The sequence below is a fragment of the Varroa jacobsoni genome, unplaced genomic scaffold (genome assembly GCF_002532875.2).
Source record: "Varroa jacobsoni isolate VJ856 unplaced genomic scaffold, vjacob_1.0 scaffold_796, whole genome shotgun sequence".
NCBI classification, from domain to species: domain Eukaryota; kingdom Metazoa; phylum Arthropoda; class Arachnida; order Mesostigmata; family Varroidae; genus Varroa; species Varroa jacobsoni.
In genome coordinates, this window is record NW_019213698.1 from 151,594 (window position 1) to 175,397 (window position 23,804).

The 23,804-nt window shown below is 41.1% G+C and overlaps 1 protein-coding gene across 1 annotated transcript in view; it reads right to left on the reverse strand.

Annotated features, from left to right (window-relative positions):
- The window catches only part of bbg (PDZ domain-containing protein big bang), a 139,800-nt gene that overhangs the window by 115,614 nt on the left and 382 nt on the right, over positions 1-23,804 (reverse strand). The window contains exons 2-9 of the mRNA XM_022839317.2: positions 23,258-23,463; positions 19,909-20,162; positions 19,065-19,529; positions 17,701-17,951; positions 15,892-16,120; positions 15,218-15,452; positions 11,276-11,715; positions 7,837-8,174 (exon numbers count right to left, since the gene is read on the reverse strand). Of these exons, the coding sequence (XP_022695052.2) occupies positions 7,837-8,174; positions 11,276-11,715; positions 15,218-15,452; positions 15,892-16,120; positions 17,701-17,951; positions 19,065-19,529; positions 19,909-20,162; positions 23,258-23,452 (2,407 nt within the window). The 5' untranslated portion in view covers positions 23,453-23,463. The remainder of the gene's footprint in view (positions 1-7,836; positions 8,175-11,275; positions 11,716-15,217; positions 15,453-15,891; positions 16,121-17,700; positions 17,952-19,064; positions 19,530-19,908; positions 20,163-23,257; positions 23,464-23,804) is intronic.

Sequence of the window (23,804 nt, forward strand, 5' to 3'; positions counted from 1 at the left end):
AAAAAATAGCAAATACAAATGTTTTCACGATCCTTCAAAGGCCAGCGGCGTCACATCATTTTCACAGATGTTGCTCTGTTACAGGACTACTCTTTGCTTCTTTTTGGCTTTCAACCTCTATTTCCGTCTTCTTCATGTTTTGTATTAGTTTTCCTCCCTCATTGATCAGTATCCATGGCCTAATATCGTGTCCTGAGGTTTACTCTCTCGTTATAGATGAGCGTACCGGCACGCCAGTAAAACGTGTTGCAGAAAAAAAATATAAAAAGTTTCAACAAAATGAACAATGCACAATAGTAACAACAACAACAACGATAGCTATCAGCACCGCGCAACAGAACTTTGATCAGCTCCCTGCTTTTTCCTATTCATTACATTGACACTGCTTAATGGCTATCTGTGAGCAGAGCCCTGCAGGACCCGCATCAGCGGCAGCACAAAACGATCCGATTTTAGAAACCGCAGGAAACCTGCAGCAGTAGACAAATCAGCATCAACGGAACCGGCAGCATCACGAACCGCGCGGTCACAACTGTGAGTGCGAAGAACGTTTACCGCTTTCTCGGCAACTATAGGGAAAACTGCGGCTCAGTTAATAGCGAAATGAAGATGAAGGTGTCTTTTAATATGGCATCCTCCAAATGGCCGCCCTCCTCTTGCTAGCCGCTAGCGTAGACAACCACCAGGCAAACCAGCCGGGCCGCCATTTCACTTTCTGATGAAGCAAAGATTGATCGTGTAGCCAGCCAGCCAGCCTATTTGGCCGGTGTGCCACCATCGCCCACAGTGCTATAGTTGGCCATTTGATTTTTACGTGCGCTTGCAAGTGGCGATGGCTTCGGCGACGTTTATTCATTGTCACGTCGCAACTCCGCACAAATATCCACGTACGTATATTGATAAGGTTGAACTTTCTGTTGCTGTGGCTGTTATTTTTTGCCTCCCATGATTATGATTGCTGGTGTTTCTATTATGGCGACTACCATTCGTCGAGGTGTTGCGTAGTGCGGCTCCTCTCGGCTTGCAGATTAACTCTGGGGTTGTAGTTGTACCGTGATTGCTGTTGTGGTTATTGTTGTTTTTGTTGGGAGGTCATCGCAGTCGATGATGCGCACTACAGCCCAGTGAAATTGCCGAGGCTGGCCGGTGTCGGTGTTTCTGACCCATCAGCCGGATGAACACTGTCAAAGATTTCTATTCTGCGTTAGATATATTACAGTTAGTGTAAATCCCATCTTCACGATGGGGCGTAAAAGGCGATCGATGTGCGATCCCGCTAGAAATCGGCCACTATTCTACGGAGAGCAGCGGTCCAGAACAGTCATACGAACTGTTACTGTTCAGAAGCTGTTTTACTGTTCTTGTGATTACATTTGATGCAGTATGGATGATATCAGCATGAAGGTGGTTATTTTTCGTATCTTGAGTGGGCGTTATGTTCGATCTTTAACAAAGTCGAGCATGAGGGGGGCGGGACTCGTCGGAACTGCAGACGGAATCAATAAACAACCGATATAGCTCTGTGGTTTATTGGTCGGAGCCGGGAACGTTGTACAAAACGTTGAGATCACAAATCTGTCTAAAATGCCATTTCCAATAAATCAAACATAGATCAGGCGCTTTATTCATAGATCTTTTTGTTTGTTTAACAAGAGCAAACATATATCGCTTTTTGCATTTCAAAAGATTCTACAAAACCCATTTATCGCTATTGATTCGAAATCAGTGACTACTCTCTCCAGACTGTGAAATTTATTGACGATTAGTCAGTCTACTACATTGACGACATTATCTATACAATTGCTTTTGAGCTTCAAGGAGAAGTACGGTTGAACTCCACACGAAAGCAAGTTAACGCTCTTCTTCAATGCAGCTGCTAAATCGGCCCCTGCCTGGCTTGGAAAAAGATACGCTTTACACAAATGAGCTTCCACGCGGAGTGTCTTGTCCAGCGATCGTGATTAAAAATGGCTAGAGTGACGTGCTTTCTAATTAACCAGACACTCACATATAATAATAATATTCTACATTTGTATATGAATTTCAAGCTAGTTCGAGGTACCTATCTAGACGAGTACGTAACTCGAGCTAACGCATCGAATGGAGAAGCTGCGAGATCGTTAGTCGATACTCCCTCCCCCACGATACGTTCCAATGAAAAAGGAAGACCAGGAACGACAATCTATTCACCTACTGGTACCAGGAGTCTGAATTCACTGCTTCTGTTTGAATCTTTCGTGTTGCCACCGCAGCCACGGCGACGATGTTGCCTACAGATAAAATACCTCAAGTAGTTCATGTTCAGTATTGAAAAGCTACGAGCACATAACGAAGTACGATCGATCCCAGCCAATTCAAAGCAGCATTGATTAGAAAAAAAATTATACCGATGAACAAATCTGTTCCATAAACTATTAACAACAACGGTGGCAATACGGTTTACACAGCAACCTCCGCCCATGATCCCGACAGAAAATCCTATTATGTTGGCAGCGACAATCGTATCTTCGGTCGGCCATATTTTCGGTATTATTCGAATAATAGCCAGTTAGAACAACTCGAACGTTGTGGTGTGGCATTCCACGCCGTTGCTTCAATAGCGACTCCGCGTATTTCTATACTTCTAATGCGATAAGCGATCGTATTTCGCATTCACACTGGTCGATATAAGTTGCGCGCGAATTTAAATCGAACGTTGAATAATGATTGGCGACTGTCGACGCGATCGACGTTTGCGCGATATGCATTCAGTGGGGATCTCTTAGAACAAGTGGTACAGTATATGTACATAATATAAGGCTTCCCCACGGTCGTTTCTGCTAGGGACGCGTAGACAGCGATGGATCGCGGCTATTGTTGATCGCTATTCGAATTTCATTTAACCTTCTCAAAAAGCATTTAGCTCGGGCGGTTAGCAGGTAGCAGTTTAAGGCTTTGTCGCTTGGATAAGACAGCTGTCGAAGAGCCTAAGCTTCTCTTTCCAATGCAATTTATTGATATGGTAACGAAATTGTAGATTGCGATCGTCTCCGACAGAACGCCAACCATATATTTTCAAAAGCAACGGCGCCGAAACAGGTTTCCTGTGCTAGTGTATAATTCATTTTGGTCAAAATATACATTTTACTATTAGTTCAATTTCACCTTTGACTATTATTTATTATAGTAAAATATACCCTACCACCTAGTAACAAGGACTAGCAAAACTACTTCATCAGCGCTTCAGGTGTGTGCTAAAAGAAATACACCATTGGAAAGTGAATAGAAATGAAAAGAGACACGGTTAGGCCGTTATCTTTACGTATGGATGCTGGCTTTCCACAGAGAGAGACCCACTAGAGGACGTTTCGCAGAACATATTGTTTTTAAGTCGATCTGTGTCAATGATAATTCCAGCTCCATTGGGCATTGCTATGTTCATTCAGAGGCGTTCAAGTTTTACTTCATGTCTCCTGGCAAATACCTCTGTACCGATCTCTGGGTCTGGAAAAAAGAATTGGGTTTCGGATCGTTTCAACTACCATTAGTAATAAACGATATGAGCCAGTAGCCTCATTCCTATCTATTTAACATGAAAGTGATACGAAAGATCCATTATTTAAATCTGTTCTATGTTCCTACACCCACCCACACAAACAGTCCCTTTCGTGACCCGCCTAAAGACTAGGTAGTAAAAGTAGTAATAACAATGAAGTAATGTGTTTCCTTCTGCATGAGCCAGCGCTCTGAGATCGGCCGTCTGACGAATGCATTACATAAAACATTATGATTATTGTATTAATATTCATCTTAGTTACGTGCATTTTATTAGTACAAATTACCAAGCGGTACTGCTATCCCACCCTCCGCTTTTTCCCTGTGTTCACTTTTCTCCTTTTCATGCTTCTCATAACCCGATTTCGACTATTCTAGTGTTATAATAAATTGTTTATTCATTGTCAGTGATATTGAGATGAAGTATCAGTGTTGGCCGGTATCGTTCCAGCCTTGTCGTTTCTTCGCCACAGCTCCGACCGAAACGAATATGCTTCAGTGATGCATGTTTCACGTCAGCATAATTATATAATTAGCTAATTACAACGTAAAGAAATCGCTGACTCCGTTATCGCCTCGACTGCTTCCGTTCTTTAGAGAAGAACACAAAGTGACTGAATTAAATCAACATAATCTAAATGTGGTAACTCGAGCATCACCCGCTACTCGGTCCTCTCCGACGAAGGCGGTAAAATTTGAATATATTCAAACGTCAAACATTCCCTTCTATGTACACGGTTATCGACGTCGCGCGCCGTTTAGCATCAGCTATTCGTTGTCTTGTACAAGGAAGCCTACTATGTTCAGCTATTATACCAGACGTTACGTTTGTAGATTCGGTGAAGAGTTTTGTATGCGAAATCAAAAACTGTCCTGGTTGTCGCCGTCATCGCTACCAAAAACCGACTCTTCTAGAAGCGTGACATCTACGAGGCAGTATCGCGTTGACCCAGCATCAACAACTACTTGAACATTTGTGTAGGTGGCTCCCAATCGATGCTGGTGTTTCTTTTTGTAACTTATGAAAGATCATGGCTTGACGTACAAACCAAAACAAACGCTTTATATCCTTAAATTCTCAGTTGCCTAGTCTTGTCCGGTGGCTCGCGCCGGTCAAATGGTCGAACTTCGGTTTATTGGGCGTGATATAACTATTTTCACTTTCTGACCTTTCGGTTCGCAGGGGCTTTGCTAACGTCATTGGCTGTCTGTTGTTTCGCAGTTGGCCCCGCTCACACATATATGCCCATATATGTATATATAATAACGTACGTTATTAATTTCTGTTTTTCCGGGTGTGACCCAGTCATAATGGTGAGCGCGGTCAATGCTGAGCACAGAGGGTAACATGAGTTGTGTTCTCTGACTGTGTGTGCAAGACATATGTGGACAGATGAATGGGGCTATCAGATTAATGAAGTTATTCTACAATAACAGCAAATAACTAATAGATAGGAGGTGTTATTCAGACATGCAAAAACAAAAATCATAGCTACAACTATATATAAGGTCTACCTCACGCAGAAACGTCATCCAGTCACATTGCGCAATACTTTACGTTACGGCGCCGCGTTCAGCCAACGGCTCATCACGTTCAACGGGGTTAGTAAACATGAACCCGAATTTATGACTATAATCACTATTGATAAGCACTACTATACTATCACTGTTATTGTCATTCTAAAGCATGTGATAGCCTATAATATGCGTATGTAATTGCACCTTATATGCATTCTGTTGCTCTGTAAACCCTGCAGGCAACAGCGTGGATTAGGCCAGGAACAGGCGATTGAAGGCTTCACTTCCTTATGGTAGCCGCGTGTGTAGTGAATTCAACGGCAGCGATAATCAAGATACAAAACATCTGCGTTTCTGCACTGTTTTCCCCCTGTTGGTACCAATATTCAACAGTTTTTGCTGTTTCACAGTGTTAAGCAGCCGCGGCTAAGACGCAAATGATCAGCGATGGCGGCTATTTTTACGGACTTCCGTGATTACCACCGACGTTTTTCATCAATAGCAATAGTGTCGTCCATCACACAGTCACAGCCCTCGTTTGTGTAACCTGTACAAATCTAGTCGTAGCTCAAATTATTGTAGAGTGGTTATACAAAAGCTCATCATCGATGACCCACAAATGTGACAAGTCATAACGCGAGACAAGAATACACAGGCAGATCAGGAAAACGCAATGAATGAATGAGTTCAGCTAAAAGCCAAATAGTACGATACATATCTGCGAACGAAATTATTATAATAACAGTAATAGTAATGTCGTTCACTCGTTTACTTCTCTAATACGACTTGTACCAGTGTGAAGCTCGGTTCTGCAAATGAATTATATCGTAATGATATAAGTGTGAGCAATGGACACGTCCATCTAGTTATGTTGCGATTAAAATAGAGCGGTATTATTTCAAAACCAGTCACGATCGTTGTTTTTCGTGCCGATTGACCTTGATAAATAAATATATAACCTGGTGATAGTTGTCGAAATGAAACGACGAATTGATGAGGAGGTCCGTGTAACGCACAAGAAAAAAAATCAAAGTAAAAAAGCATGTCGGAACAAAGTGTGTATATCTGTTCGCGCGCGACAACGAAAAAAAGTTGGCGAAGAAAGATCGAAGGTTATAGTACTATAATGCGATCCACCGCTTTTGTATTGGGTGATATAACATAATCAGGCTGACCCAGTTGGCTTATCGTTCGCTTTTCTGATCTGTCTAGAGTAATTTATAGGCTGCACGAGGTGACGACAAACGCGTAGAAATGGAATTTTAAGCGCTAACGATTTTATGGAGAAGTGTGAGTGTGTTATTGTGGTGATATCAAAGCGACGTTTTCGATCTCACCGAATTCTTTGGAGTGTCGATGTTAAAAGACTGTTAGGAATTTCCTTATTCTTTCATGTGGAAGATTGTCTTATTAACATGTTGTCACACCCCCTCCACGAACCTTACCCCCAAGCTGTTGGACAAGCAATGATATGCATATGTACAAGCTATTAGCAGTGGCACTCTTACTGAGTCCATTTAATTGTGTGCTTTTCCTAAAGCACGAAGACAGTTCAATAGTGTCATACCTCTCACATGTTTGAAGTCTCTCTGAAGCACATAATGCTTAAAGGACTGCTGGGGAAGCTGTACCTTTTTGCAGGCTACAATGCAAAGAGTGTGTGGGATATGAACTTTTTGGTATTATGACTTGACCGCACAGGACATTGCTACAAATGAATTGAGTCAAAATATGAGTAGCATAGTAAATTCGAAACGGGCTTAAGCAAGCAGCATATTGTATATATATATATATATATATATTGTAAAGTATTAAGTAAGAGTGAATAAAACCCTTAGACATAAACGTCAAAATGTTTATCCATGCCATGTAGAAAATTTGCTGGGTTCTATTATGGACAGTCTTTTGTGTAAAGAGTCAGCTGTCTGAATCCCACAATTTTATTTGCAAGGCAAAATTCACGCTTTTATTTTTTTTAATTCTAAGTTCGGCGATTTGGTGTTCGCTGCCCGCTAAAACACCCCGCCGATCAATTTCGAGCATTTTAATTATTCCCTGTCATTTAAAACCTTCATGTGTCGTACTATAAGACGACAATCATACAGCGCTCATCGTTACTTTCATCTTCATTATCATGTTTATCTGTGTAAAGTACTTTAAAACCATACGTTTTGCATGCACGAATAAGTAATATTGTGCGAATAGTACACAGAAGGAAGCTGGTAGCGCGAAGGTCTACTTCGCTGCCATTGATCTTAATTAGGTGTAATTACTTACTCCTCTCTTAAATGAAAGATTGTTTTTGTTTGGCCGAAACTTTGACAGAAGCAGTATAGAGCGCATGAAAAATCGGTCCACCGATTGATGACAAATTCGAGTCTTCTTTTTGCATAAAACAGTTGCAAACAGTATCGAACATCAGGTACATTCCAGGTTTTAGATTAAAGCCTTGTCTTAGAAAAGGAGCGCTATGCATATTGGAAGATATAGCCGTTTGTTGGGTCATGAGATACACGATAAAGGAGTAACAAAATTATTAGTGACCCCTGGGATTCGTCCTGTTCTATTGGTTATACAATAATGCCATATTGGACGAATGTATACCAGAAATACGTAATATGTTATGATCGTTCATATGTTTTTAATGTACAAGGCAAAAATGCTAATAACAGTCATGACTAATAGGCGTATACGCTATATGGGCAATTCTGGTAATAGAACCTTATTAACGGATAAAAAAATGGCTTTATATTCACGATAATTGCGTTATGGATGAGGACTTACCAGATTCCGGTTCGTGACGGTGGCAAACGGGTGCTAAGCTCCTTAGTTCCGGCGATTCTTTAGCTGATTCCTGACGAGGCTCCTGCACAGTCACTGAATTTTCCTTGAAACGATTTAGAACTGGGCTGCCGGTGGATGGTGGCGACGGGGAACCGGCATCGACAACCGAATCAGCCGATTGAGAAGATGATGAGGAGTTAAACGAGTCGCCTGAAGGCGAGCGACGCTCGAGGCCTTCGAAGGTACTGATGTCATTGAAATCTTCCGTAGAGAATAGCTGATCACCATGAGCTATAGGAGTACAGGCCTTTAAATCTGGTTTGTCTAGGAGAGTCGGTCTAAAAGACGAACACAGATGTAAATAAAGTGATTATTACGCTTATGTTTTCGCTTGAGTTATCCTTGTTAAGTAAGGCTATATCATCTATAGCAGGTCTTACAAGTGCTACCAGCGATAGCGAGGCGGTTTTATCTATTAAATAATAGCAAATATGTCGTTGTCTGAGCCATGGCGACCTATTTAGTTTGCAAAAGCGGCTGCACGCATACTTTTGAGAGCTCTAAAGCTCTGTAGCTTTTTTTCTTTATAAGTATTAATCAGGTTTACTAAACAAGCGATATCAGCAGGGTTCATTACACGTTACACCTGAATAAATTGAACTTCAGATACTGCTATGTAGATTGTGTGAGTCTGTTTCTGTCAGTACACTGACTATGCATTCCTTTAACCTTAATTAAATTAGATCCTAATCGGTTAAGTAATAAGTGACGTGTTTATATATTAAAAATGTATTTAACAATTTTGGTTTTAATTTTTTTTCGTGCGAAAATGAGCTGCTTTTCCGGACCATAAATATCTGCTTCATGATTTCTATCGACCGGCGTTTCTCTTTATTATCTCATGTGTTTTTGCAATGACAGGGCTTCTTGGTCCTTGTACGAGGGGAACGGATCTAAACCGCTGTAGATTGCTGGAACTGTCCACACTCACTGAAGAAACATATCGCTACACAGTTGATTCACGTTGATCATAACCTGTCTAACATACCGTGGGAAACGAGGCTTCATCGTCCGATGTAAAATTTACAAATTATATTCCATTCCGCTCAGTATAATAATGGAGATATTAAGTGTTTTTTAAACTTCGGCGGGTTTCTATCCTTTTGAAATTTTTCAATGATGCCCGCTATAAATATTTGTAGTTACGATTAATGTCACTGCCCATACATAGGGAAGGCACATAGGCCGGAACAAAACGTGCCTAAAATGCCAGTCACGCCTCAATGTCACTTAGAAGGTTGACAATGTCAACGATCTTCTGTGCTTTGAAAACAGATAAGCATAGTTACAACGTTTCCTTGTGATATTTTCAGTCTGTCAAACATTTTTCGTTCACAAAGCTAATCCTAGGTCGTACCCCAGTCACCGCCGATCATATGACTACCAGTGTCGTAGACAGAAATCAAACAGGCACCAGAAATCTATTAACTTGCCATTAAAGTTCTGTCAGAATCGCGACAAAACCGACGCGAAGCACTAACTGAAGTTTGTCCACGACCTGACAAGACAGTCAGTTGACTTTTCTTGTGCCTGCCGCCCACCGTGGCGGCTCTCCGTTTTTCGCTAGCGTTGTCTTGCTGTTCAATGAGTGGGCTGCTGTATATGCAACCAGAAGGGCCACCCGGGTACAAAATTTTCGCGGGTCACCCGCTGTTCGCAGGGCAATCGGAGCAAACACCATCTACGCAGCCATCTGCGAGCCACCCGTTCAAAAAGTTTTTAGAGGGCGAGGGAAGTCGGGGGATTTCTCCAAGCAGACGCCGATGAACAATGGCCAGAGATCGTCCGGAAGCCTTCAATAGCGGAGAAGCAAGATTCGCTTATTGTTGATAAAGGACAACGTTGACATCGATGTCTATAGTCGCCATGCCAATTGCAGTCGTAACTGCATCACTGCGGATCTGCTTCTAGTAGAAGCGGTGGTGGACGTGTTGCAGATGGACGGAGGCAGAAAGTCGCAGCTGCAACGGATGGTTACAGCAAAAGTTAAAGAAAAGACGTGGCCGTCAGAGCTGCCATCGTCGCTGACCGGAATCAAGTCGACTGTGAAATGATTGCCGACACCGTCTAGTTATTTATGCACGAACCGAGTCGACTCAGCAAGTATGGAGTGGGCAGTCTACAACCGCGGTTGCGCTCGTATAACTATTGCAAAGGCGACAAATGCTGCCACATCTGGGGCCAGGCTCTTACCATCTGCACAGGCCCAGCCAGGTCCGTTGTTTAGGCCGGCGTTGACGATGCATCCGGATGTCCAACTAATCAGCTGTCTCTAACTCTTGCTTTTTGTCATCTCACATTTTTGCCGACTCAATTCCTCTAGTTTTTGTAATTTTCAACTTTGTGCAAAAAATCTGTAGTTTAGGTCTTGTATCGGCTCGTATATCGGCAGAAACTGAACGGATACTACTACACTTTGTCCATTTTGTTATTTCTTAGCAGGCAATATATAGGGTTTTTATTGCTTATTGTATTTGCAACCGGCTCTAGCACTTATCGCAGAGGGAGGTCACAGTGTGCCGTACAGCGCACATGATTACGACCGAAAATAAAACAGAAATAGACAAAAACCGTTCGTGCCGTTGAGCATTACAGAAGATGCAATCGGCCGCAGTTAATGTTTTTGTTAAGGTTTTTTTTGCCGCGGTTGAACACTCATGACAACGGACAAAGCTTGTTTCGATTGTGTTATAAGAAACTCGGTGCATAAGAATGGGCTCAAATTTTTTAAAATTCGAAATAAGATGCAGAAACCGTATTATTTACAGTAACAACTGGTCACGCTGCTAAATATCATGTCTACATTAGACATGATTAATATTTTTATTATTAGGCATGACCGACCATCTTCTGGGTTTATCTTATCTAAATATTTCGTGTCATCGAACATAAAACAGACCCTTTTGACGTACTCTTACACGATTAGCTTTTAATATTTTTTAGTTTGGCACACAGCTGTGCATGAGCTTGCATCTTTTATTACTTGCTACCATAGCGGATCATATTTTTTTAAACGTGGTTTATATAAATATATATTTCCGACTTAATATAAATATCATATTAACCTTCAGGATAGGCGTTCAATGTTACCAGCCGCTAACAGCGAAGCTAGTTAACGCGAGAAGCAATCAAAATCATAAGAACATCGTAAATGTGTTGGCCGAATAAGCGAGGCATCATATTCAATGAATAATAGAAATAGAAAAATGAAAATTTACTTAGTCGGTAATTGAATTCAATACAGCACATGTAATACTAAGAGATTTTCTAATCAGAGCCGCATAACGGTTGAAGTCCAGTAGAAGCTGTCACCGATATCTTGTAGGCAACGGCCTTTTATACACAGTAGATAACAAGACGAAACTGAAATCAGACTTACGGGTCAGGGACAATTTGCTGATGTTGATTCTGGGTTTCATTGCTTGTGTGATCGCTAACAGCATTACCGCTAATCTTATTCTCACGTTCAACAGTCTTGCTGCCATCCTGTCTTTGAACGTGATGTAAAGATGTGAATTTTTGTTCCTTCGATGAAATCTTGCATTTATCCCCAATTAGGGTACTCTGGCACTTAGCTGCGATGATTTGGCACTTTTCATAGTCTGTGTTTATGACTTCCAGGGTTTCCTCGCGTCCTTGGGGCTCATCGGTTCCACTTTTTTTATCAACCTTTTGATGCGCGGCCTCGTCCTGTTTCGGAAGGACCAGTTGCGGGTTTGGTTCATGCTCGATTTCCATTGTCGCCTCTAGGTCGATTAGCTGTGATACCGGTTGTGGCTCGGGAGTCTCGCTTAAGTTTAGCTCCTCCCGCGGCATCTGCTACGTAACAAATAAATAAAGCAGGAAAAAACCCAGAATTTCGCTAATTGAAAAATCATGCTTGATACGAATGGACGAAGTGACTCGCATGCAGTGTAGATAGTTGTAGAATACCACTACGCAAAACTTCATTCTACTGTCTACTTATGTAGCTATACCGCAAATGGAATGTAAAATACTGTATTTGTTGTACAATATAGTTCGTTTACTGTTTCTTAGTTTTTAACTTGTAGAACTAATCGATAAGGATGATATATAAAAAAGGATTGACTATTCTATCTTCTTGGTCTACTTCTTTACTAACAACATAACGGATAGACTACGAATATTTTATCAGTTGAACACATATGCATATATATACCTCAGAAGCAATTCGCTCTAGCACTTCTATCGCGTTTCTTTTGGCATTTAACGTAAGAATAGTGTATTTTTCCTACCAAAGCTTGGAAGGTTTTTGCAGTTTGTTTATTGGTGAACACGCCAACAAAACAACAAAGCTACGACGACAACGCCGCCGGCAACATCTCTAGCGGCTATAAAAAACACAGAACCCCACACCCCTTTAAGCGGATATTCCAGACAGGGAAGACAATCAGGAAAACCGAACGATATTCGCTTATATCTGGCTGATCGGCATGGAATTCTCAAAGCTACGTCATAGAATCTTCTTCGCTTCAAAGCTTCGCTAAAACCAATGAGCGAAAGCTACCAATGAGAACCACAGCGGCAATGTGCTTGCTATATATATTAGCAATTAATGACACGTCCATAATGGCTGCGGTGAAGCTGTCGTAGTTGTCACAGTTTGCAGTGAAGCGATTGCAGCGAACTGTTGGCTGGCGTCATCATTCGAAATATGTAACGCGATTTAATGGCGAGATACATGCCCGTATACCGGTCCATGTGCAAGAAATTTATCTATAGCCAGCCTCTTTTATTTTATATTACACTTTACTTATATCTTGATGATGATGATGAGGAGCAGGCGGAACGCGCATTGTGGCACCGCGCCGCTCCATTCTATCATTATGCTTTGCAACGAAAAAGGTAGCGTGACCAAAAGGCGTAAAACATAACTCATCGAAAGAAATTCAATCGATTTTCAATAGAACTTGGCCGGGCCGTCAGCCACACCAATGAGAACAAAAAGAGTCGTGTTACCTTGGAATACTAGAGCACTTGGATTTGAAGCGCAAGCTAGAAAAACAATAACAGCAGAGACGATGCTGAATGAACAGTCTTTAGATTATCAAATCATGCGGGCAGACGTCGCTGCTTCTGTCCGAATGTAATTTGTGTTCCATGGGTGAACCATGTTACCCGAGTGACTAGCTAAAATTGGAGACCACTTCTCTCTCTCTCTCTCTACACGCAGTTTGGATACAGCCTGCCCATGCGCTCTCGGTTTTGCCTCATAGTCAAAAATGATCATTGATTGAATAACTACGCCCATCGCCTTACTTTAGACTGGTTATCAAAATTGTTTTTGTCAGCACTTTCATTAAACTTATTTTACCTGTCAAAAAGCAACAAACATACAGTCGCCGTTGTAAATTGACACAGATTTAATTGGGACCTTGTTACCAAGCACTTACGTAGTTTGTCACACAGATTACGGTGATATGACTTACGGAGTCATCATCAAATGTTTTTGACCTAATAGCTTATGAGGACCTACACACACAGTCTTCATCTGAACACGTCTCTGTAAACGTATTATCACAGTTATTGAGGACTGAGATTTTGTTAGTTCAATGTTAGGAAACAGCTCCTTTGGATGTTACTTTGACGCACCGCCTTCGTTAGGCATACGTATGATGGATAGTTGGAGTCACTGATTCGATGACATTAATTGTTTGCCCTTCTACTGTAAACAGCTGTCCACAAAGAGCAATCAAGAAACGTCAATACAGATAAATGTGACACATCGATGGTACATGCACGCGATGTGACACAGAGGCAATCGCACATTGCTTCAACATTACTTAAAATTGAATGCGTTACTTTTAGCGTATTAACAATGCTAAACGGTGCTAACTACATTACCTGTTAGAATCACTTTTGTCCGTGTAATCACAAAGCTAAAAAATCGAGAGGTGTCTCGTCGGTGATACATTTAGTATTCCACCTTAAGCAGAGGGCATCACTACATTAGCTCAAGTATCAAGGATTTTATTTCTACTAAACGAACAAGTCTAGCGTAGGGTACCGGAATATACAGCGATGTCCGATCGATTTTATAGACATGTCCTGGGATGGCTTTCTAATCAAAATCAAATAGAGGTTGCAGTCGAGCAAGTGTACTAACTGTACTACCTGCCACGGGATAAAGCCGTTCAGTTCTAATCAAGCTAAAAGAGATGCATACATATCTTATGACGAACTCATCAATAGTTCTGGAAATTTAGAGCACCGCGTCATTTTGAACATTGATGATAGTTGAATCGGGCGACGTGTGCCAAACCATCTTGTAATTAAGGTCTGCAGATTTACCTGAATTAAGGGAGACATGCAGCGTTTTCATCATGCTGATTCCTTTCTCTTGGTTAATTTTCGTATGAAAATAGTAAACATTCTAGTAAAGCTTTGCAACTGATTAGGTGGCAGACGCGATAATGGTTATAGCACACAGAGGAACCTCAGAAATTTAGGCTGGGTTTTCGGATACATCAGTAAATACTTCACCACGTAAAATTAGTTGGTGTACTCCAAGCCAAGTTACATTTGGCATTTGCGACAAACTGTCTGTAAGTGAACAAATATTTTAGACGTTCCAATGAAATTCAGTGAAAGTGAGAAGACTTTTATTTCTGCTTAACGAGATACTATGATTATTAAATAGGTGTAACAAAACTAGCTAGCTTTGCGTGAGAGTTAATTAGTACGCAAAAGCGTTTTCGATTTAAGGAACATCGGTCACTGCAGAAGATTATATTAACTAGTAGATATCTAAACCAAGTAGCTCTCAGAAATTTGTATGATCTAAACACTTCGGCTGATCCAAAGGCTTAATAATAATAATAATCTTCTTAGCTAATAACCCCACATTTGGCCTATTGATCATCGCAAGGAGGTGATAAATGTTGAATTCGTCACAGTCACACACCCTTAACGTACCTATACTTTGTATCATGTTACACAGTGGAAGAGTTTGAAAAAATCGCTGGACATTAGCTAAATCTCAATCAAGCCGCGTCCCATCAGTCTCATCATTACTTCTTGAAACAATCTGAATAACCAATACTTCCGAATTATTATGTTTTATTACGATAGCTTATATTACAGGTAGAAAATGTTATTGAGACTACAACATTGGAAAAATCAAGTTGTCTATATTATTTCTGTATTGTATTTATAATACAATTACATTAAGAAACCGTTTTAAAAGCCAAGTCTAGTTACTCTCACATATTTGCACGTATTTAAGACATATATTGAAAAAGAGAGCCTTTTGTTGTAACAACAAAATTCAAAACAAAAATTAAAAAAAAGCCAAACTCACTTTATGCTGAACGCTAGGCCTGGGTGGCACTTCGGGTGCCTTTTGAGTTCCTTTCATAGGTACATCTCGGGACTGTTGCATTTGTTGTTGCTGCTGTTGAAAATCTCTGTCGCGTTGCATATCCACAAGTGGGTGCATGGCTCGCTCAAGCTCGACGCCTGCGAAACGAGGTACTGAGGGACGTTCGTAACCGCTTCCATGTTCCGAGAAGCTTGAATTTGCCGTTGAGGAACGACTGTAAAAAAAAATGTACGCACGAATCCGAATGTATCACTTAACGACTGACTGTCAGATGCTCGGATTACAGATTACTCAAGTTTTCAGGTTACTGAAAGTGCATTAGTTGATATGCACTAGCTATGCAAGCTCGCGCCGGTATGTTTGTCTTGCTGGTATATTCATTGTTTTGCTTTTCGTCTAGTAGTAATGCGCTTCGTTTATTATTGTTATTAGGCCGCTTTTACCGCAACGAGGGGCAAAGTCCCAAAGAATTATTAGATTAAATACTACTCATATATTTAAGTATATAGAAGTTTTAATCTCAGAAAATCCCACGACAATTTCTGCATGTTGTTATATTTCGCATAATGGTTGCATCTCGCAACAAAACACGGGCCTGTGATTTCATTAAAGAAAATATCTTGCATAGAACATATATTGAAATGGGTATGTACCTGTGCAAGCGGTCGATTACAGTTGATACCGAAGACGCCGTATCATCCGATTCGTCCACGTAACTTTCGGCATCTTCAGTGTCCGCGAACAAATCGGTGTAGGCTTCAGCCTCGGCGGGGCGCTCAAAATGTGGACGTTCATCGGCAGAAGGAGCGCTTCGCGTTCTCTGCAGCATTCCCCCTACACGTCGGGGGAGAGCGCCATCGACCTCATCCGAGCCAGCGGTACCTATGGGAGAAGCAGTGCAGTAATAATGACAAATGTGGTATCCAGGTGGTATGCCCAACTCGGAAAAATATACATATATATATATATATATATATACATTCTTTTGGCTGCTGCTTACAACATGTTCAAAGTATAATTGTGCCCAAGTGGACATGCGGACTATGTGCAGCTTTAGTCAGCATGATCCCTGTTGAGCTAGTCCACAATCTACTGAGGGCCAATTGTGTGTCAATCCGCTAAGTTAATCGTCCGTAAGTTTGAGTAACACACAACACGGGTATCAAACTTGGCGAAGTGCCAGCAGAATACCTAATGCCAATTTCTACAATTGGAACGAGCTTTATTATCAGAGGCAGGACTATTGTTCATCTACTATATCTACAGCGTACTAATAAATTATTTTCCTCATTATTCAAAGCACCCATTATCAGCTATTTAAAAATAACACCATAAATGATACCTATGTAGCACCTCGGTGCAACTATTGATAGTCTAAGCTATGGAAGCGAGCGCTTTTAGGATTTCGTGTAGGGTTTGTTCCGTTGCATATGTTATCGCACCAAATATAGTTTGAGTTCGCTGAGCTAAACTAACAAAATTGGTAACAATGCATTTCGAACAGATGGTTGATGTATGAAATTGGAAAGCGTCTTCTAGGCATTAGCACTGCGAAAAAAGTACATATTTAGAGGGCTATATGCTTACCACGGAGGACTTAACCGTGCTGTGACAATTACCGCTTAGCTTGTTCCCAAGGATAGGTATATTGTTAGCTGTCCTTAATCGGTATCAACCTATTCTTTAAACACAAGTTCAATATCGATCACACGTTCTACACACGATCCGAATTATCGCTTATAAATGTGTGTTTTTTTTATTATCACAAAGGTCCTGCCATTTCAGGCCCATTGACAAGCCTATTGAACCTGGAAGTAAAGGAATATGTGCACTCTCGAGCTAAATTTCGCCACCCTAGTTTAGACACTAATCGGCTCTAATACGCAAAATGAGTCATAAGCTGATTGAGCAGTGCGAACTTTTGGCTGCATTCTTTCATAAGGATATAAAATCATAAGTAAATTAGATTAAGAACGTGAACAGAGATTATGGTTATTATTACTATTATTCATGTCGGAAGGTAACGGATATTATAAATGGATTATTTTTAACCTGCATAAGGTTTCCTAGTAAGCACTAAAAATACCACATAGAGTTCAAGAAACTTATAAACACTACACACATTATTCTAAATCGAAACTACTATTTAAGTAAGTAGGTGCGATCACGACCGCAATTGCAACCAGCCTTAATGAAAACACATTCATTTCACATGTATGACAACTAGCAAGAGAAACTCAACTTTTCATTTGCCGTCGCCTTATTTTACGTAGTTATTAGCTACAAATGAGTAACACTTAAAATCTGTGATGATCAGGACACAACGCAATTAAGTTTCCTCATGAGTTGTTACTTGCTATTGCAGCTTACACCTTACTGATTGCGAAGTAAATTTTGTCAAATCAATTGAAGAGGGAACACGTGTAAGAGTGACGAATCGACGAAAAATTACTTTAACTTACCGTTATTAATGCCAGTTCCGGTATTGAGCATTGAAATGTCGTCAACATCTTTGCGTGGTGGCGGAGGAGGCGGTACGCTCTGGGGTCGATTGGTTTCTTTAAGGCTGTTGTCCTGTCGATAGTCATCCGGTTTTTGCGTTGTGTCCATATCCTTAGTCGGCTTCCGTGGGGGTAACGGCGGCGGTATTGAGGGTCGTACGATGCCCTCAGACGAGCCGACACGATCCAGGCTTTTCGTCGACAAAGATTTACTGTTCATTACAAACGCAAACACAAATATAGATACAGATGTGTGAACACAGGACAAAATTACGACAAGGTCTAAAAACAGTAAGGGCGATGAGCTCTGACTGTTCAAAACAACGAAAATCATTTAGGAAGCTAACGAAGCACAATAATAGCCTTGATCATTCATCAACAAACTTGCTCTTCCACACGTTATTCCACTCACCCAACATGCTATCCACAAAGAAGCCAATGCTAACAATGACTTGACCACCAAAGCTATCTCAAGTACAGCAGGCGACAACTCAAGAGTTTGAAGAGCAAAAACGCCGGTTCCCTTACCCTTTTTTTAGCCGATCCTAACAGTACCATCATCAACGACGTCAAAGACATTAGAATACACTGGAGACCCAATTTGAGAATGAATGCCCATATAGTTTCACGAAACAGGTGACGAATTTCTTTAGAGAGTAAAGAAGAAAGAAGCGCTTGTTCGTATCAATCGCTGTTTGTCGTTACCGGCCCCGCGATTGTCTGGTCAAACATCCAGTTAACCCTTTTCATCTAACAGAAACTGATTTCAACACTCAATCGAACAATTAGCGGGCTGTTTTCGTACTCCTAACCCCGACATTAAATGTGTATGACACCGCAAGCCTTGAACTGGTTGGTTTAGCTTCGGTCTGTATAACACGGACGCCTATGGTCTTTAATAATAATAATTGATCTAGTTATTTTAAGAATAAATTAATTATCTGTAAAACGAAGAGTTACACAGATTTGTTGCTGAGCTAAGAGACTACAATATGTGCCCAGGTGTAATAGTAGTTCCAGGGCAAATCCAACAAATTTGTGTAGTAAAATTGTGTGCCAGTTTCTTGCCCTATATGTTTATTAGATGTATACAATTTATTATGACGCCCCGTTAACAAGACGAGACTAAAGCATATAACTGTCGTTTACATTAAGTAAACCGTGTAATGTAGACTCCACTAATCCTCTCGCGCAATCTGTGTTCTTATAGATAAAATAACTAAAAAAAAGTTTGACGTTTCTCTATTCTTTACGTATTAATGGAAGTAAAATAGGGCCATATTTATGATTCTTCATTGGCTATAATAGTGTAAGTAAGATCGTACACAAGAGTTCGTTGCTGTTGCTGCACGTGGAAGCGATCCGAAACGTGTATTTGCTGCGAGTGAGCATTGAGTCCTGAGCCCCCATCAGAGCTCTGGGCCAGCCGTAGGGGAGGCAGAGAAGTCGTTCGAGGTTCCGCCGGTGATTTTCTCGGAGGAATTGGTGGCGGATCTCGTTTGTTTCGGGTAACATGACCGCCATGTGGCACCGACATCTCGCCGTTATTTGGACTCTGGGTCCGACCCGACCCAGCTGCGTTATTGTGGGAACCAGCGGTGCTCCCGTTGGTTAGCGGCAAAGCAGAAGTGATCCCATGTGTTGGTGGTGTTTCAGACAGGATAGCGCCGCTCATATGTCTGATAGTTAAATTGATACAGACTGGCGAATCTCTTAAGAGCGTGACACAGTCCAAACGGGTCATTGATGTCACCTCACGCTCACCGATACGCAGTATCTCATCGCCTTCCCTGAAAAGGGAATGAATGCAATAAAAAATGACCAAATGCATTCTATGTTAGACTCATTATTATAACGACAACTGTCACGTGGTCTGAAAGCACCAATAGGCGTTATAATATTACAGTTAAGTGGTTATATTTCGATCTAGTGATTAAGAATGCACTGTTCGATTTTGTAATGTCACAAAAATGCATTTTCTTTTGTGGTTCATTTCTTAATTGCAAACTGCGGTATAAAAAAACAACATGAAATACTATCACCACTTTGTGTTTGAGTTTTAATCTCAGAAATGTAATCTTTATAGTAATGACGCGTAATATTGCGTTTGTGTTTCGTAGACTGGACCTAGTCGCAGACAGTGATCTTGTGATTTTTTGTTTGACATACCTGATCGGAGTTACATTACTTTGTGCCCTCGAGGCAGGACTGTCAGGGTTTATGCTTTGTATAAACACCCTTGATACGGTGTCTCCAGCATTCGTCCCGCCGACAAACTTCAGTGCCATACCGAGTCTTTCTCCAGGAAGACGATAAATCGTCGCATGGTCAAGTATTGAATTGCTACCACCCAACAAGGAGCTGCTCTCATGGTTGGAAGTCATCACCGATGCTGTGGAATATGGCGACATGTTGTTCTTTACCTAAAATATATAGATACCGCAAACAAATATATTGATAATGTAGCTTTGTACACATACGCCGTATGGGGACAGTATAGGAAGCTTTGTAAACTTGGAAATTTTGAATTGACAAATCACACGCGATCTTTGCCAAGTATTTTTAAAGAAAATGTCGAATTTTGTTCAACTATGACACTTACTACGAGTGTTGCTCCTGTTCAGATGGAAATAATCGATGATATTTGGGCAAATGATTTAGTTCATTGATAAACATCGAAGCAATCGCTAGTACATTATGATACTCGTCAATTTATTCAACTATCTTTTCTACGTTTGAGTATGCTGTCACCATCTCCTACAAAGTGATATTTGATTTCAAATAGTTATTTTTTCGAAAATGTTGTCCGTTTGTTCTAGTGTCGGTTATGGGGTCGGTTCAATCTTCTGTTTGCACAGGCGACAGTCACAGGTCGTCAATAGATGAACTGAATTGTGTAATACACTATAATATTATTATGGTAATGTTCCACTTAACAGTTATAGGCCATGGTGGAATACCTGTATCTCTATCATGTTGTGTAGACACATACATACGTACATACAAAAAGGACTGTCTATTAGCGCTGCTATTATTGCTACTGTCATTGTTATCGTTGGCATTGTGTCTATATTCAGCCACATTGTCAACATATGGAAAAAGGGCAGACTGAGTGATTACCGAAGCGACAATGCGCCATACATATACAACAGATGCAATGGTTAAGCTTCCTGTTCCCGACAATACAATCAAGCTGGTCACACCAGTTTCAATACCTGAACTGCTGTTGTATTTCTAGCGTACCTCACTGCCAGGGTTGGTTCGGGGAGTGTTAATCGTAACACCTACATAGTACAACTATGCCCGTGTGTATCCTTGATGCGGCGGTATCCTACACCACGTAATCGTTGTTAGCAAGCTCAGCACTAGTCATGTCTACTGGCTTGTCGACACATTTACGTTTGTAATGGCGCTACGCTTGTCCTACGTTCATATAAAAATTAGAAAGACTTATTGTTGCTGCTGCTTTATCTGCTGGCCGGCCGCTTGACGCTGGAGTCGTCAGGGGCGTTCGTGGGGCATTGTTTTTTGTTGATGCGATTACTGCTCTTGTTATTGTTGTTTTACGAATCGTGTAGGACCTGTGCTGCTTGTTGGATCGTGTCTTGCGTATTATCGCTGTGTGGTTACCGTTCATGATATTTGAGCAGACAGCTAGATGGACAGGACGAGAGACAGACCTCAGTAGGGTCTAGACCCACATTTTTGGTACCCACATCACTTCTCACGTATGTACCATATAGTAGTTGTCCGGGTATTGCTAACAGCCGTATATCACTGCTATATATGTACTGGTTGTAATAGAGCAGAAATATAACAAAGCGATACCTTTCAGGGCGTATTTTAGCTCAAACTACTAAGGCGCTATTGCAGGTGTCATCAACAACCAAAACACCAGTCACTGCCGCTGTATAAGTTGCTGCCGTAAAGCGTAAAGCACACTAACAACATAATGTAGTTCAACAGTATTCAAATAAACAGCAGCGGCACTGGCTACTCAAAAGCAATGCCACTATAGACGCTACCTTTTCAGCGACGGGGAACAATGGATGAAGTTGGGACAGCAACTAAGTGGACAGCGCCACTGCAACTTTGCGATGAACACCTTTACTGCAATGGGTAACAAAACGGTAGTAAAATGTAGCGGGACTGCAACGTTTACAAAAGCGATATCAAGCCCAACTACTGTAAATAAAGCCCCACTGTCAGCTGGCATTATTGTCAGCCGCTTGGTAGAAGACCACAGGAGCTGCGACGAATACGAGCTTGCACGTCCACTTAACAGCATTTGCACACATTATTTGTTCTAGTAAACTAAAAACATGCCCGTATGTCGAGACCATTGGTCCTTTGCGGTTCATAGTCTTCCCTGATTTAATGCTAGGTAATACATGAATATGATAACACAGGTCAATATACGAATGGGTAGCTATAATAAAAGGCAGATAACGGCCATACCAAGAGAGGACCCTTGTTACTAAGCCAACCAGTAGGTAAGCACTCGTTTTAAAAACAATTGGAGATCGTCGATTTTTTATGGCTATGGCGATTAAAGCAGACACGGAATAATAGGATAATAATTGCAGTATTGACGAAGTAATACAATATTAGGCGTAAAAGCGGACGAAAAGACGAAAAGGCGGCAGCAGAAAAGCAGAAATAGTAGCAAGGCAACAGGCCGAGACAGAACAAATTGCCGAAACAGCAAATAGTATTCGTTAACGATCACTTCAACTAGCCTTCGGAATACACTGCCTGCTGTTAACGCATCGTGACAACTGCTATTTTAATGACTGCTATATCTCGGTTTCAAAGCTGTTTGAGCACGTGTGCAAAGATACAGAGAGGTTCTGTCAGTACGATTGTAGTATAAGGCGTTCGTGCTAATGAGCGGCGACTGTATCGCGAGAAGTGGCACCTAAATTCACAGTTCACACTACTGTACTAGGTTGTCCTGCATAGCTAAGAGTCTTGCGTCAGACTTATTAGAAAGAGGCGCAGAAAGGCAGAGGCCAATATCTTATCCACCCATTTAGGACAGGAGAATTAATGTGTACAGTTAGATTCTATAAAGACAAAGCTTTCACGGGCGGGCATGATTACTTTGCCTGATATTGACACCTAAAGTTAGTTTCAATTATTTTTTTCAGTTACTGATATATGTACCCTTGTTGCACAAGCTGCACGCTTAGATAAACTTACGCGAAAGTTATCGCGGAAAATGCATTTGCATTTCGCGAATTGAGCTCAACGCATATAGGACCAACTCTCTGACTATTCACAGTCCGACGAAATGAGCCTCGATCGTTTGTTCGTACATTGCATTTACCGCTTTCTGCCATTAAGTAATTACTTTCAGACACGTCATAATGTTGCCTTTCGGAGCTTTAGGGACACTAGAATAATAAGGTAATAGCAGTAAAATAGAAATAGTTGATCTATTTCGCGTAACAGTGTTTCATAAGGTTATATAGGTGAAACAGAATTTCAAAATACACTGGTTATCTAACGTACAGACCTCAAGAACGGTAACATTGGGCGCGGCAAAGGACCGGCTGTGTGAGCCTGAATGAGATGTCCTCACTGAGGAGTGTAGCTGGCCCTGATGCGACCCCAACGTGACCGAGTTTCCGGGTCCACTAATAGGTCCGATGAGTCCCTTCTCCGATACAGGTACCACCGTTACAAAATGCTCTTTACTTGCGCTTGACATTATGCAAGGTCCTAGAAAAATAGACAGTTAAAATAAAATAAAGAATGTTAGCCTATTTAAGCTCATCAAATAACAAACTTATTAATGACTTCATTTCATAAACAAATTATGCGAAAAACAAATTCCAGCTCTCCACGACATGATACTAAAATTTCGAGGGATCCAACTTATAGTTTATGATAAACTTCTCGTTTATCATTCCACTATGCATCTAAATGCGCGATGACCCATTGCTTATTGTTGACTCAATGTCAGTCGTAGATTTACTCGAAGCAGCTTTTTTTTTTACGAACCAAGACTGTTCGTGTTCATGATTTTTCAATACATATGAGCTGCACTGATACAAGCGCAA